The 14,349-nt window shown below is 49.6% G+C and overlaps 3 protein-coding genes across 6 annotated transcripts in view; 1 reads left to right on the forward strand and 2 right to left on the reverse strand.

Moving 5' to 3' along the window:
• LOC113216618 (adenomatous polyposis coli protein) overlaps positions 1-5,717 on the reverse strand; it is a 65,328-nt gene extending 59,611 nt beyond the window's left edge. The window contains exons 1-3 of the mRNA XM_052277633.1: positions 5,570-5,717; positions 1,635-1,766; positions 527-593 (exon numbers count right to left, since the gene is read on the reverse strand). Coding sequence (XP_052133593.1) covers positions 527-593; positions 1,635-1,755 — 188 coding nt within the window. The 5' untranslated portion in view covers positions 1,756-1,766; positions 5,570-5,717. The remainder of the gene's footprint in view (positions 1-526; positions 594-1,634; positions 1,767-5,569) is intronic.
• On the forward strand, positions 5,693-8,088 carry LOC113216672 (WD repeat-containing protein 61). Of its 2 annotated transcripts, none has more exons than XM_026436473.2 (7): positions 5,693-5,840; positions 6,503-6,624; positions 6,706-6,869; positions 6,957-7,192; positions 7,267-7,454; positions 7,569-7,740; positions 7,847-8,088. In XM_026436473.2, exons 1-7 carry the CDS (start codon positions 5,838-5,840, stop codon positions 7,934-7,936), a joined length of 975 nt encoding a protein of 324 aa, XP_026292258.1. In that variant the 5' UTR covers positions 5,693-5,837; the 3' UTR covers positions 7,937-8,088. The 2 variants fall into 2 exon arrangements, with proteins under 2 accessions (XP_026292258.1, XP_026292249.1); XM_026436464.2 differs by lacking the exon at positions 5,693-5,840 and adding an exon at positions 6,084-6,239.
• Positions 7,822-13,161, reverse strand: LOC113217539 (uncharacterized). 3 transcript variants are annotated; one of them, XM_052277640.1, is made up of 6 exons: positions 13,036-13,161; positions 12,438-12,739; positions 12,258-12,334; positions 11,854-12,178; positions 10,432-10,806; positions 7,822-10,349 (listed from the first exon to the last, which is right to left on the reverse strand). In XM_052277640.1, exons 2-6 carry the CDS (start codon positions 12,573-12,575, stop codon positions 9,588-9,590), a joined length of 1,677 nt encoding a protein of 558 aa, XP_052133600.1. In that variant the 5' UTR covers positions 12,576-12,739; positions 13,036-13,161; the 3' UTR covers positions 7,822-9,587. The 3 variants fall into 3 exon arrangements, with proteins under 3 accessions (XP_052133600.1, XP_052133599.1, XP_052133598.1); XM_052277639.1 differs by having other exon boundaries at positions 13,032-13,129; XM_052277638.1 differs by having other exon boundaries at positions 12,956-13,070.
• Between the last annotated feature and the right edge of the window lie 1,188 nt (positions 13,162-14,349).

The raw sequence follows: 14,349 nt of genomic DNA on the forward strand, positions 1-14,349 counted from the left end.
GGCCCGCCGGCCGAGCCGCGCCGCACCTACCGGCACAACAGCTGCCGCAGCTGCCACAGCTGCCGTCGTCCTGCTCTAGTAATTGAAGTGGAAGCGGCGACAGCGAAGTGGTGCAGGGCAGGGCGGAGAAGCGGCGGAGCTGCGGTGTTGGACCCGCGAGCACAGGAGGGAGGAACAGGGGCCGACGGGGCCGACGAACGACGCGGGAACAACTTTGCCTTCAAATGTGGCATGTCGTCAAACTCCGATCAAACTCACAAAATTGGTACGCTGCTCGGCCCAGGGAACAGGAACCACGACCACAAATGAATGAATCCGTTTTCGTTCGTGAGTGAAATTGGAGCAAAATCCAGGCTATAATTGAGATTTTAACCTAAGAAATCTTAGACGAAACCAGCTGACACAGGACCTTCAAGGCCTAATCTCTTCTGCGATTCTATTCTCTCGGCAGAATTGATAACGATCTGCGTTAACGTAATTACGTCGTATAGCTCACCGTTTGCCAACAGTGTGCAGAGTGACTCACCTGTCGCCGTTGCGGAAGGTTCGGGGAGGCAGAGGGGGCGGCGTCACTTCGGAAGCCGGCACGGGGCCTACAACAGAGCGCGCACATCAGACCGACAGCGCCAAGGGGTCACAGTGACAAAAAGATGCAAGCTGAATCTGGTGCAAGCAAATGTGAGGATTAGAGCCTCAGTTTTGAGGAAAGGCACTATAAGTCGCAACGGCCCACACTCTACACCTTGCAAAAGATTTGTGGCTGGTTTGTAATTGCGAACCAATTTCAAACAATGTCTTATAATGTAATGCGTACGAACAGAAAACGTATTCGTTGAATCAATGGAATGAAAATACGGTAGAATTTTTCTCTTGACTCCAAATTTTTTATCAGTTGATCTAAGGGCCGTTAATTAGCTTTAAAAAGCAGACTCACATTCAATACAATGTGAATTGTGTCACATTGCTTGGAATATCATGTCACGTTCGTTAGAAGGTGACGAAACCATTGCATCCGCTCTGCCCTCAAGCAGGGCTACGGGCATGTAAGCAGGCACACCCAGAAAAATAATAAGCGATGGCAACCATCTAATGGTTGGCTCAGGGAGCACTATAAAATATAGGCGAGACAACAATGACAACGTGATGGAAACCATATTTTTATTGGTTATCACAAACACGATAATGCATCAAACATATTTTATGGTGCTCCCTGAATTGACCATACAACATGTTATGAAACGACAAAAATGCTTTACTTTTCCAGCCTGCAAATCTGGCAAATGTTTAGTTCTTTACCCTGCGGACAGATGTTCAAACCAAAGGTGTACCTTTGTCACGTTAATTTGTGACACGAGTCACAGTCGTATAAATGTGACATCACAGTGTTTGAATAACAGTGGCATGGCGTGAATTGATCTGAGCGTAAAATGAATTCAGAAGTTAAGTTTTGAGAAATAAATATTTCGGTATATTTATTGTAGCGCTCGTGCCCGTACTACTTTTTACCAGTCTTCGTTGGAAAAATTCCTTCGTGCTACATCAAACAAAAAGCCTCAAAAAAAATTATTTTAAGGCAGCAGCGTGCCATTAGGGAACGGCAATTCCAAACTTTACCAATCCTAGCCTTGTCTCACCATTGTGGTTGTGGTCGCGGTCGTTGTCCACCTGGAGCGCGCGCTGCAGCTGGATCGTCTCATGCGTCAGGCTGCGCACCCGGACCAGCAGCTCCTCGTAGGACGACACGGGCAGCGTCATCACACGTCATGCTGGAGGGAAAAACAAAGCAAAGCGTTACCAACGGCAAACCAATTCAATTTTTTTTCAAATATTTTTTCCCCGTGTGCATATCGCACACTGGACTGCCTGGCGCCGTCTCCCTGACTCCGCCCGCGCAGCAGTCCGCGCACCATCGGCTAATGACGCATTGTTTGTGATATGTCCACGTCCGTGTCCCTAGATGCCAGCAGACGGACGCAGACGCCACACACACAAACACACACACACACAGTGTGATTGGTTTCTGCGCTGAACACGGCAAACAGCGCAGCCCGCGGTCCCTATAAGGGTGCGGGGTTGACGTCACCAGCCGCCGCCCGCGCCATACGCTAAACATAACTACGCCAGTTCATTTGAAAACCACGAGAAATGAGATGATGGCAAAAGTAAGTTTTTTTTTGTTTTGTTTTTTGTTCTATGTTTATAGCGGGCAGGTGTAAGCAGGGCCCGAGACGGACGTGGTGTCCTGTTGAACCTGGCGTAACACTTCGCGTAACACCGGGACCCTCGCCATGCAAATGCACGTCGCGCGCGCGCGCCTGTGTGTGTGTGTGTGTGTGTGTGTGATAGTGTGATAGTGTGTGTGTGTGTGTGATAGTGTGCGTGTGTGGGTGTGGGTGTGATAGTGTGTGTGTGTGTGTGTGTGTGTGTGTGCGTGTGTGTGTGTGTGTGAGTGTGTGCGTGGGTGTGTGTGATATGACGCCTTCATTACACAGCGGTACAGCACCATGCCGGCTGCACACGCCAGGATGAAGCCAGGCGTCTCCACAATTAGCATGAAACACACGGCTTGGGTGGACCGCCGGGTAAAAATAGTCCGGGAGGCGAAACAACAACAACAAAAAAGAAGAAGAAAAGTGTTAAAGAAACACATTAAATAGCATTATGCAATCCATAGCACTTTATCGCTGAGCCCACGAACCTGCTCAGTTTTGCATCGGGATACACGAAATATGGTATCTCTAGACTATGCTGCCTCTTCCTACTGGCTATGGTGAGTCTTAAAGAAAAATGGCACGTGCCACATTTGATTATTATTATTTTTTTGGGGGGGGGGGAGGTGGGCTTCCGGGGTTCTACTGGCATAGTGTTTCTTAAAACACTAATAAACAAAGTGAGCGACTGGTAAACACCTGTACACTGTAAATTTGAGGATATCTCGGGTGGGTGGGTGCCAGCCAAGGTGCCCAGCTCTTGGAGACAGCAGAGTCGCTGTGCTACAGAAAATACCTTGATTTATAATACCCCCTGTGTGAAGACAACCCACAGTGCACACCGAAGTGCACACTCGTGTGGTCAGCCTGTGCCACGTATGTGTGCGCGTGTGTGTGTGTGTGCACGTGAGGAGCGGGCGGGAGCTGCCTCCCTGACCAGCACAAACCAGGCCGGCCTGCCTGCCTGGCTCAGCTGCCTGCCTCCTGTGCTGTGCACTTTCTCCAGTGTGATGCTATCTTTCTGAGTTGAGTACGCCTGGAGGGAAGCGTGGAGAGGGGGAGGGCGGGGGGTGACTGTCACTGCCATTAACAGCCTGGATAACGCAGTCACGCGTCTCCTCAGCCGGACCAACCGCGCTCCTCACACACGCACACATACACGCACACACGCGCGCGCGCACACACACACACACACACAGCGTGACCACATTGTGGTTACGTGTGACGTAGCGCCCACCAACACCTAAAATTCCACCCGCGCAGAACGTGCGACTTCATTGAAAACAGAGCTTGAAGTTACCCTGTGCCCGCCATGGCAAAATGAATCGATATCTCCAGCACACATTATGCTAGTATGTACCGGGTGTAACTGTGAATACGCAGCAGTGTTGCGGGGTTGCATTACTCACTATGGCCGCAGGGGCCATGGCCCCTTACGGGTGTAAAGAGTAGGCAAACCCGCAACACTGCTGCGTATTGACTGTTACACCCGGTACCGGGTGATTCAGAGCACTCGCCACGGTGTTGCGAGATTGCATACCCTACGGGATATGGCGCCTTACGGGCGGACAGAGTAGGCAACCCCGCCGACAGCGGCGCGTGCTCTGAATCACGTGGTACCGGGTGCCCTAGTGTTACGGGATTACATTGCTGGGTAGGGCTGCACGGACCACGGCGACGTGCATTCAAAGATACACCCAATACTGCACGATGGTAATGGTGGTGCACGTTGGGGTCGTCCAGCAGCGTGCCGACTACTCGACGCAGCGCACGTTAGGGGCCGCACAGCGACCGCACAGCAGACGTTAGGGCAGTGTAAGTAAGTGGCCTCTGCTCGCCAATGGAAGCCAAAAGAGCCGAGTAACGAGGGGTGCACCGCACCGCTCCTCCCCGCCTCGCAGGAGGAGGCCAATCCAGCAGTCAAATCGTTCGGAACGGCAGCCCGCCCGTTAGCTCACGCCTCGCTAGCCACCTGCCCCGCCGGCCGCGGCCGCGAGCGCGACAGACACACCCTCGGCGGGGACCTCGCAGACCCCCCCCCCCCCTTCCATGGGCATGAACGGCGTCGCGACGGCGTGGCGCCTACCCCCCCCCCCCCTACTCACTTCCTTTCACTTCCCCCGTCACTCTGGGGTGGGTGAAATGAGAGGAGGGGTTCGCTGATATGACTCACGCACACACACGAACACACACACGCACATGACTTCGATAGCAAGGCAGCAAGGTGTTCGTCCTCCAAAGGGGCAGGGACGGGGAAAGGGGGCGGGTGGGGCGCATGTTCTCGTAGAACGAGTCGAACCGGCGACTAAAAAATGAGCTCTGTGTTGAGTTGCAAAGAGGGCTCGGGCTCTGCTGCACCCGGAAGAAGAGGATCAGGGCACAGTGGGCACCGAGAGGGGGAAGGGGGGAGGGGGGGGGGAGAGAGGTCAACTGGCAGGGGCCTGGCGGGACGGCCATGTCCACACATGGACCCGCCAGGGCCACCCGCCGCGCTCACGGCGCATCCCACCACGGCCAGACAGGACGGGGGACGGGGAGGTGGGGAGAATGTAAAAACGAGAGCAGAGAGGGGGGGAGGGGCCTAAGTACAGTGGCAGAGACCATCCCATAAGGAGATAATGTGCTGGGCTTACTGACTGCACGCGCACTCACCAATCACTCAGACACAAGTACCCCATGACGCCAAAAGCACACGGGATAAGCCGTGGAATAGTGATGCGTAGACTAGTTTTAGTAGAGAACTGTTAGTTTATGATATATATAAAAAATACACTATAGACGATGTGACTGTGAGCGTGGCAACGTCGCAAATCTTTCTGCTAGAACCGCTGGAGACCCACGTAGAGTACACCAAGTGAAACAAAACGTCTTTTTGGTCATATACTAGAGAATTTTTATGATTTTTATATTGGTCAAAAACCTTACTTTGAACGCTGTTTAATAGACAATGCAACATTGCCAAATTGACTTTTGCCGCTGGGGCACATTGTCTATTAGGACACACTACAATCACTACAAGATAAATTACATTATTTGGGAAGAAGTAAGCGACACCTTCGAACTTGAATCATTGTGACAGGTTCTTTTACCCAATAAATAAAATGGTGCCCTACGCAGTCACAAAACGAATGCCACAGTAGTTTCTTATCAATTCGTATTAAAAAAGGATAATCTTATGGAACTACAAGAGGCTGGGATCATGAGCAACGTACTACAAATTTGAACGCAGAAGCTAATTACAACCATGAGATGAAAGTGTCTAACCTCTGGCCTCTCCCCATTCTCTGACTTTCAGGTCTGTTTTGGCTCATGTCCCTGACACATCACATATCAAAGTATGTAAGGGAGAAGACGCTTACCTTATCCGCACACTCCCTCGGTGCGAGTATCGGCGAGAAAAGTGTTATCTGGGTCCCCCCTGGTCGATGTAGGTGTAGGATGTGTCTCCGTGTGTTCGTCACCGCGACTGCTCTGCGCGACGACCGAACTTCAGAGCAGCCCTAACCTTCGATACAGATTTCTCGCGTCGAGAACTTCCACCAACAGAATGTTGTTCCAGTCGAAAATCAGTATTTCAAACGATACAAAAATGCACCACAACAAATCTTCCCCATAAACACAGGCAAAATGGTGAGTCTGAGCCTTCCTATGTTTTGATAGCGAAAACTTTCGTTTTTATAAAAGACGGTGACAGCGTAAAAAAGTGCCAACACAATTTTTTTCAGTAGCTCGCAGTTTTACCTGTACTATAATTTACAACGAATTTTTCACTAAATAAACAAATAAAACGTCGTTGAAAGTACTAACATATCTTCTAAAATCAATATTTATGTTGAACAACCGTACTTTAAGATTCACAGTAACTACTTCTGTTGGCAAAGCTGATTGAGCTTTTCTTGTTGTTTGTGTTCTTCTTTGTTGTGATGAATTTATTTGTTTTATTTGTTAGGTTCTCGACAAATGTCCATAACCGGCGAATGCTTTTTTGAGTTTTCGGTTCACTATCTCTGTTAATTTTCACAAAAAATGGTAATTTTTTAGCCTAACTTTCGAATACATGTTTTCTTTAGTTATCGACGGTATATGCCACCCATAATTAACATAAATAGCATAGAACCGTGGGTGGATAACCTTTCATCGCCAACATTTGTGTATTTTGACTTGTTTTAGAAACTTGTCAAAGCTTTGTTATCCTGTCATATTTCCACATATTTTGTTGTTTAAACTAGCATTCATGTTCGCTAAAACTTGTGAAAGTGTATGTTGCAACTAACATTCTATATCTTTTCCAGTACTCCCTCCTGCATAAAAAGGAAAATGCGCATGACGACAGTATTTGGAGTGTAGCATGGGGAAAGGTGACAAGGAAAGAGCAGGAGAAAGAAAATGGTGAAAACCATGATGAGAATTCGAGGTATGTTGCTGTCACTAATTGTTTCAATAGTATTACTCATGCCCTCTGTTATGAAGCACTAAAAGTATTTCCTTTCGGCAGGGATTCCATTCATCGAGATCCTCCATCTGAATTTATTGTGACAGGAAGTGTGGACGATTTAGTCAAAGTTTGGAGGTTCCATAATGACCGTCTTGAATTGGAGCACAGATTAGAAGGACATGCTCTAGGAGTTGTATCTGTTGCAATTAGTTCTGATGGGAATAGTATGTGCAATTTGATAAATTTGCCATGCTGGAAACAAATGTTGTGTTTATGAACAAGCTTTCCTTCTAAAGTAATTGTTTTTGCAGTGTTAGCATCCACTTCCCTTGACTCATCCTTACGACTGTGGGATCTTGTATCTGGTGAAAAAATAGGTTCAATGGACGTGGGGTCTGTTGATATTTGGACCTGTGCCTTTTCACCTGATGATAAATATGTCATATCTGGAAACCATGCTGGTAAAATCATTATGTACGGTGTAGAGTCTAAGAAGCAGGAACAAGTTTTGGACACAAGAGGAAAATTTGCGCTCAGTATTGCTTATGTAAGTTATGTTTGGTAGTGTGTACCAAACAACAATTACAGTTTGAAACTTACTTTTTGTTACTTTAATTTCAGAGCCCTGATGGAAAGTACATTGCCAGTGGTGCTATTGATGGGATGATTGACATATTTGATGTAGCATCTGGCAAACTAGTCCATGCATTGGAAGGACACGCTATGCCAATTCGCTCCCTATGCTTCTCACCCGATTCCCAACTTCTATTAACTGCCTCTGATGATGGTCATATGAAACTTTATGATGTGTAAGTTGAGACCCATTATAGTTCTATCTGTGTTATAATGGTGTAAAGATTTCATTTGGTTATTCCCTAAACTTAAAAAGAAATTCAATCATTTTGTTTTGTGTGAATTTACAGCCAACACGCCAATGCTGTTGGAACACTCTCAGGACATGCTTCGTGGGTTTTGAGTGTAGCATTTTGTCCTGATAAAAACCACTTTGTGTCCAGCTCCTCTGACCACACAGTTAAAGTTTGGGAGCTTAAAGAGCGCCAGTGTATTAGCACCCTCTCTGTCCATACTGATCAGGTAATTACAAGACAAATCCCTTACATATTCTCTCTTTGAACTTTTTCTTGGTTTACAGGGAAAGTTTTATTTTTCGGTATCTTCATATGTATCTTTATTATTGCAGGTCTGGGGAGTCAAGTACAACCCTGAAGGTAACAAAATTGTGTCATGTTCAGAAGACCGCTCTATTAACATCTATGACTGTCCAACATAGTTATTAATTAAGGAGACATGTGAACCTGTGATTAATGTTATTATTCTTTGAACAGTACTGTGACATAAATATCTGATTTAGCTTAATCATTTCTCTTTTCCATAAATCCCAATTTGGATTTTCTGGTGTAAATAAATGAATTTGTACAACTACTGCTCTTGCATCTATCTAATCAAAAAATGAAATGGACAATGCTTTTTTCCGCTTTATTTGTGAATATTGCACGTACTACTCAAGCTCAAATTCATACCGATATTATAATATTCTACTAATCATTTAAATCTGTAATAGTCATTCCCATGACTTTATGTCATGTCAATGCGGGTATTTTAGTTTGAGCTTTATGCAGTTGTGATAGGCCAGGGGAGGAAAGGTAGTGAACAGAATTGTTGCAGATTTTACTAATGAAATGAAATGATGTGGTTACTTCGTAGAATAGTCTTTTTTCCTGACAAATTTTCTTGTTCTTATTCAAAACATTTCATAGAATCTTTACAAGACTGTGCCTAAGCCCAATTTTACTGCAAATCCCAAGGGGTTTTGATGTTAAGTCACAAATGGTGCGTCACTGAAATTTACCAAATACCAATGTATCTTTTAAGGAACACAAATGTGAACCACATATAGGCCTAGTCAAAATAATTTCATTCATTCTTCAAAAATTAAAAGGTGGTCTATTAATCAAGGTTTTTTTTTTTTTTTTTTACATAATGTAGCAAAACTCCTATATTAAAACATGGTATAAACTCGTGATTCAAATTTTAGTCTGTTCCATAACTTGGCAGCTTGTACTGTGAAGGACTTATTGTATTTTGCCATTTGGAGGCAGTGAAATTGAATTGCTGGAACATGTAGGACGGGGTTCTTGTGGTGATAGTTTTCCAAATTCATAGGGCAGTGTGGTATTCACGCCTTTTAACAACTTTTAGTATGCGCAGCTCAATGTAAATCGGCATAATATGTTCATAAATTTTAACTCCACTGATAAATCTTATACAGTCATTTTGCAGTCTTTGCAATTTGCTATTGTTACATTCAGACATGTCTGTGAAAAGAACAGAACCACAATCAATATAAGGGAAAGCAGCAAAAGCACGTGTGGACGTGGACGAGTTGCGGACTCGGATTCCTGTCTGGTACAAGACACTAAGCCGAATCCCCGAACAAACCAAATTCTTTCGGTATGTCGGGTCGGATCACCTAGAGTCCTATATGGGACTCTAGGATCACCCTGGCGTGCCTGAAGGCGTGCCTGACGAACCTGAAGTACCGGGTGTTGCAGAAAAGACACAGGTGCGGGCGGGTTTGCCTATCCTCGACTCGGTGGGCGCACGGGTCCAGGTCTGGGGAGAGGTGAGGAGGGGACCCGTGCGCCCGCCGAGTCGAGGGTAGGCAAACCCGCCCGCACCTGTGTCTTTTCTGCAACACCCGGTACAGTGGGAAGTAGCGCTGCCCCGCCGCGCCGCCCGGCGCCGGCGGGTAGGCGTGTAGGCACTCCCGCCGCACACGGCCGCCCCGCTGGGCTGCCTATCCAGGACTCCGCAGGCGCTCCCGGCCGGCGCTGAGGCGAGGTGAGATACCCGGTAACTTTGCAATCAGCAGTTTTTAAAATCTCAATCAAGAATCGATCTTGAAAGCAGATGATACAAATTTAAGAGGAGGGCTGTGCTGTAGGCTGTAGCTCTCTCATGTTTAGAAATGCAATCTGGCGACCCAAGCGGCGTAGATTATTTAGATTTACACTTTTTGGTCCATTTAAGTGGTAATTCATTAAATTTTTCAGTATCCTTTCCTCTGAATCCGCGTCATCCTCACAGCAGGTCGATGCAGTGCTTTTGCTCATCCCTCCGAAATTGAATACCTTTTGACCCGCCTTCGCATAGCTACACCTGCTGCATAGCACCTCGACCCCGGGCAGCACCCCCCGCACCTGGGCGCGCTGCCCCACACACGCGAGTGCCGAGTGCGCATGCAGCCCTGACCTCACCAGCACGAGCCTCCGCAGCACCCGCAGGCCGCACTGCTCCAGCTGCGAGTGCAGGCTGCCGCAGCTTTCTCGCCACACACTGTCCGTGTCCGTGCCAGTGCCCACCTCCAGCTGCAGGTCCTCCAGCGACTCGCCGTGCGCCTGCAGCAGGGAGAGTGTCGTGGCGCGTGGAAGGCCCAACACCTTGAGCAACTGCAGGCCGCGGCGTCCAGGAGGGAGCGCGGGCAGCACGGGGGGCTGCGCGTCCAGGGCGTCACCAGAAAACACGTACAGCCTCCTGAGCCGCGGCATGGCGTGCACCGCGAGCAGGTGGGCCTCGCGGGGGTACATCACACCCAAATCCAACACCGTGGGCGCAGCGCGCCACAGCAGATGAAGGCTCCATGCGGGGTCCTTGTCGCAGTACACGTGAGACAGCCGCGTCACCTGTGGCAGAACAGTCACTCTCAGAGTCACTTGACGGCTCGCTTGGGGAAAAGGGGTAAGATATTTTTTGTCAGTTAATTACATTTTCGACGAAACGGAGGGCGGCAACCTTCTGCGTGTCGTCGGGTCCACTCTGGCTGATATTCCGCACATTCATCACCCGCGTGGGCCGCACCACGGCAGGTGGTGAGACACGAGTGAGTCGGGCTGCAGGGGTTGCACCTGCAGGTGGTGCAACTGCGGGTGGTGCAGCTGCAGGTGGTACAGCTGCGGGTGGTGAATCTGGAGCTGCAGGTGGTGCAGCAATAGGTGGTGCAGCTGCAAGTGATGCAGCAGCTGGTGGTGCAGCTGCAGTCGGTGCATCAGCAGGTGGCGCTGCTGCAGGTGGTGCAGCTGTAGTCGGTGCAGCTGTAGTCGGTGCAGCTGCAGGTGGTGGATTCCGTGCTGCAGCTCGGTCCTGACCAAAACAAAACAAAACAAAAACACTTGTACGGAGGGATGGCAAATCGCATAGTTACCATGTCTACCGCACTGAAAGGGGGCTTAGGCAAGTGTAAATTCCCGATCTTGCCCAAACTCGGTATATTTGTTTCTTATCTATGTTGATGACGACTGACGGTAGTATTTTTTCCTGAGTGTCAATTTCTAGGGTACTTTAGGGGAGGCAATAATGGAAAAAATATTGAATTTGGGCCAAAAATGACGGAAGGAGGTCTCAAATCGAAAAGTTGCAGAGGAACTACCCCCCCCCCCAAAACCGCTCATTTTGAGTCAGAATATCACTTAATATTTGTACAAAAGTAGAAATTTGTATTTTTGAAATTATACGCTATTATACGGCTTTTATAGGGAGTTTCGGCACATGACTCTCAGGAAAAAATTTGGTCGGCATTCGTCACCTACATAGATAAGAAGCAAATATACCGAGTTTGGGCACGATCGGGAATTTACACTTGCCTAAGTTCCCTTTGAGCACCGCACCGTCTAAAGCACAAAAAAAGACGGCGCGGATCACCCAACCTGTGTAACCAGAAAAGAAGTCCGGCGTAGAGCTCCAACCTTATGCCCTGTCATGAATGGGACACTGAAGTCAAAGCTCACAACTTTCGGCTAGAGTCAAGTTCAAAGGTAATGGCTGAAGTTCGTAGCAATTTACATTTTAAAGTCCGTTAATTTCGATCGAAGTTTATCGAAGTTCGGCCAGTTTACCAAAGTGTACAAAAGTATGTCAAGGAAGGCCGAAGATCAACAGAGTTTTTTAAGTAGCGAGGTTCATCAAAGTTCAAGCAGCTTTCCTCTCCCGAGGAGAAATTTGAGCACTGACTGCAGCATGACGTCAAAATGGTCCTTTATTTTGACGTCTTTCGTGACTCATGGAAGACGTCAAAATAGGGGACTATTTTGACGTCATGCTGACTGTCAGCGGGAAACCCAATCGAAAGTGAAGTAAACTATGTGTGGATGGATATTGTAAAAGGATTGCAGAGAACACTGTGTCGCTTACCTCGGTGAGCCCGGCCCTCGCCGCCAGCAGGAGCCACAGGGCCTTGCTGAGGGGCTCCTCGGTGTTGCACAGGGTGCCCATCAGCTCGCGGTCCCCGCCCCGCAACGACACGTCCCAGGACTCGCCGGTGAGCAGGATGAGGGCGGCCAGGGCCTGCACGTCCTGACACCGGTCCTGAAGGCCCTGGAGCTGCTCGGTGGCCTGCTGCAGCGCGCCCTGCAGGTGGTGCTTCAGGGCTCTCCTGACGGGCAGGACGTCGTGGGCCTGCTCCCAGCAGCGGGGCCTGGCGGCGGCGCGGCAGTCCGAGCACCAGGCGCAGGGAGTACTGTGAGGCAAGTCAAGTCGAGACATGTAGCTCAAATAACACTTGAGCGGCGTGGCCAGCTCCGCGCGCGCTAACTCACCTGTCCAGTTTCATTCCTTCCATCAACTTCAGTAGTGAAAAGTTAGTGGGGAGTCCCTCCAGCGGGCCGTTGAAGTCCTGCGGAAGTCAAGGTCCCAATCAGATGAGGGCGGGGAGGGGGGGGGGTGCGGGCGGAGGGTGCGGAGGGCACGGGACACCACCCCAGGGCAGGGACACTCACCCGGCGGCAGGTCGGGCAGCTCCTGCCGGGCAGCCGCCTCAGGCACTGCAGGCAGGCCGTGTGCCCGCACGGTAGGACCTTGGGTGGCTGCTTGGTGCCGTCGAAGGCCTCCGCGGACATATCGCAGTCGCACTCCATGGCCAGGCAACGCACTAGCCGCACGAGGAGCGATGCGCGCCGCGGCTGGGAACGGGAGTGTCGCCGAAGCGCGGAGTAGAGCCGCGGTGGGGCGGCAGGGCGGCACGAGCACAGCTGTGTGGCAGTGACGTCACTCCCCTCCTGAGGTACTATATTTCCAGAACCTGGACATGACAGGACAGGGAACGCCGGTAACAGTCACGTTACAATTTGAGAACTAAGAAATATGTGGCTTGACTATATGGCACATAGACCAGATCTGTACCGGCACCGGGCTTGGTACCGACATTTCCTCCCATTCGGGTATTCCCCCTCACTGCAATTTTCTGGCATTACGGTTTATAACAAACATTTTCGACTCAAATCTTAGTAATACAAACCAAATTTTATCGCTCCACGTCCACAAGTAAAAAAGAAACTTCTTACAATGCGCGACAGAGTCTGTTGTTCACTTACTTACTTGTACCGAGTGAGGTACCGGCAGCGCGTCCTAACCTCTACGTTATCGTGCGGCTCACCGACAGGTCCACTTGATCTGCCTGCGCGGAGCTCGGAACACAACCATGACGATGGCGCGTGCAAGTTGTGGCCGCGAGGAGCGCTAGTGAGCGATCTTATCAACTCTCGCCGCGCGCGCGAGGTCCTCCATTGGAAAAACATGGGGAGCAGTGTCGTGAAGAAAGTGTCAGTTAGGACAGAAAACTACGGAAATTCGGGCGTTCTTGTATTTGAATGGGATAAATATACGTGCATATGTACTTTCACTTTCACTTTCTAAAGCGGATCGGTGGAAATGAGCCGTCAACATTAGGAACGAGCCGTCTCATTTTGGCTAGTTGAATAGCGCCTCATGGTTCGATCAGCTTGCCATTTGCCATCTACCCCGACCTTCGCATACCGCCATCCCCACTGCCCACGCCCACTGCCGACGCTCGGGGAAAAAGAAGAGTGTGAAAGGGGAGCGTGGCTGTTTGGACATGACTGACCCACCTCCCACCTCGCTAAACTCGTTTGTGCGTCACTGATCCTCAAGAGGCTGGAAGTAGTGCGGGTGAGCTCTGCCATGCCGCCCGACAGGTAGGCATGCCCGCTACACACGGTCGCCCAGGTGGGAGGCCTACCCGGGACTCCGCAGGCGCTCGGCCCGGCGGCCGACGACACCTGCGTCGGCGAGGCACTCGATGCACGGAGTAATAAGAAAGATGGATCCCCTGCTGCGCTAAATGGAATGGTTCCGAAACATGCCCGAGTCTAGAAGCATGCAACTCTTGCCACTAGGCGATTTCGTTGCTATGGCTCTTCAGCAGTCGTAGCCACAGCGGCACTAGCGTTTGGCTAGTGGCGACTTTTGACAAACTCCCCAAATACGGACGTGAGCCGGGCCCCGCTTTCAGTTGCTGAAATACGGCAGCCGAGCCTCCTTCTTATATTACTCCATGGAGGTGGTGGAGGCAGGGTATGGCAACGCACTGGGTCGAGCTGGTTCTATCCTTTGACCACTGCGAAGAGGGGATGGGGAGGGAGCAATCAAACTAATATTTCTCTGCGATGGATTGATCGCTTGGAACGATCGCGGTGTCTAAACACAACGTTTTTCCTTGCAGATTCGATATTTATCATGCTTTTGCGGTGTTGGTGGTGGTCCTGATCCTGGTGAAAATAATGAAAAAGTAAGAACGTCTGTCACTCCTCACCCTTGGCCTCTTCCCCGCCCCGACGGCCACGCTAATTTGACGAAGGCAAACACCAGCGTCTTAGGGCGGGGCGGGGCGGG

The sequence above is a fragment of the Frankliniella occidentalis genome, unplaced genomic scaffold (assembly GCF_000697945.3).
Source record: "Frankliniella occidentalis isolate FOCC.00 unplaced genomic scaffold, Focc_3.1 Scaffold11, whole genome shotgun sequence".
Taxonomy (NCBI): Eukaryota; Metazoa; Arthropoda; class Insecta; order Thysanoptera; family Thripidae; genus Frankliniella; species Frankliniella occidentalis.

What these genes read in the sequence shown, in the direction of transcription:
- LOC113216672 (XM_026436473.2), top strand. An exon ending in AATTAGTTCTGATGGGAATA is followed by an intron (nt 6,870 to 6,956) that starts GTATGTGCAATT and finishes TTGTTTTTGCAG; the next exon opens with TGTTAGCATCCACTTCCCTT. An exon ending in TCTCTGTCCATACTGATCAG is followed by an intron (nt 7,741 to 7,846) that starts GTAATTACAAGA and finishes TTATTATTGCAG; the next exon opens with GTCTGGGGAGTCAAGTACAA.
- LOC113217539 (XM_052277640.1), bottom strand. Translation starts at nt 12,575, where the DNA reads ATGGAGTGCGACTGCGATATGTCCGCGGAGGCCTTCGACGGCACCAAG. An exon ending in CGAGGGCCGGGCTCACCGAG is followed by an intron (nt 10,807 to 11,853) that starts GTAAGCGACACA and finishes TGTTTTGGTCAG; the next exon opens with GACCGAGCTGCAGCACGGAA. An exon ending in CCCTCCGTTTCGTCGAAAAT is followed by an intron (nt 10,350 to 10,431) that starts GTAATTAACTGA and finishes GTTCTGCCACAG; the next exon opens with GTGACGCGGCTGTCTCACGT.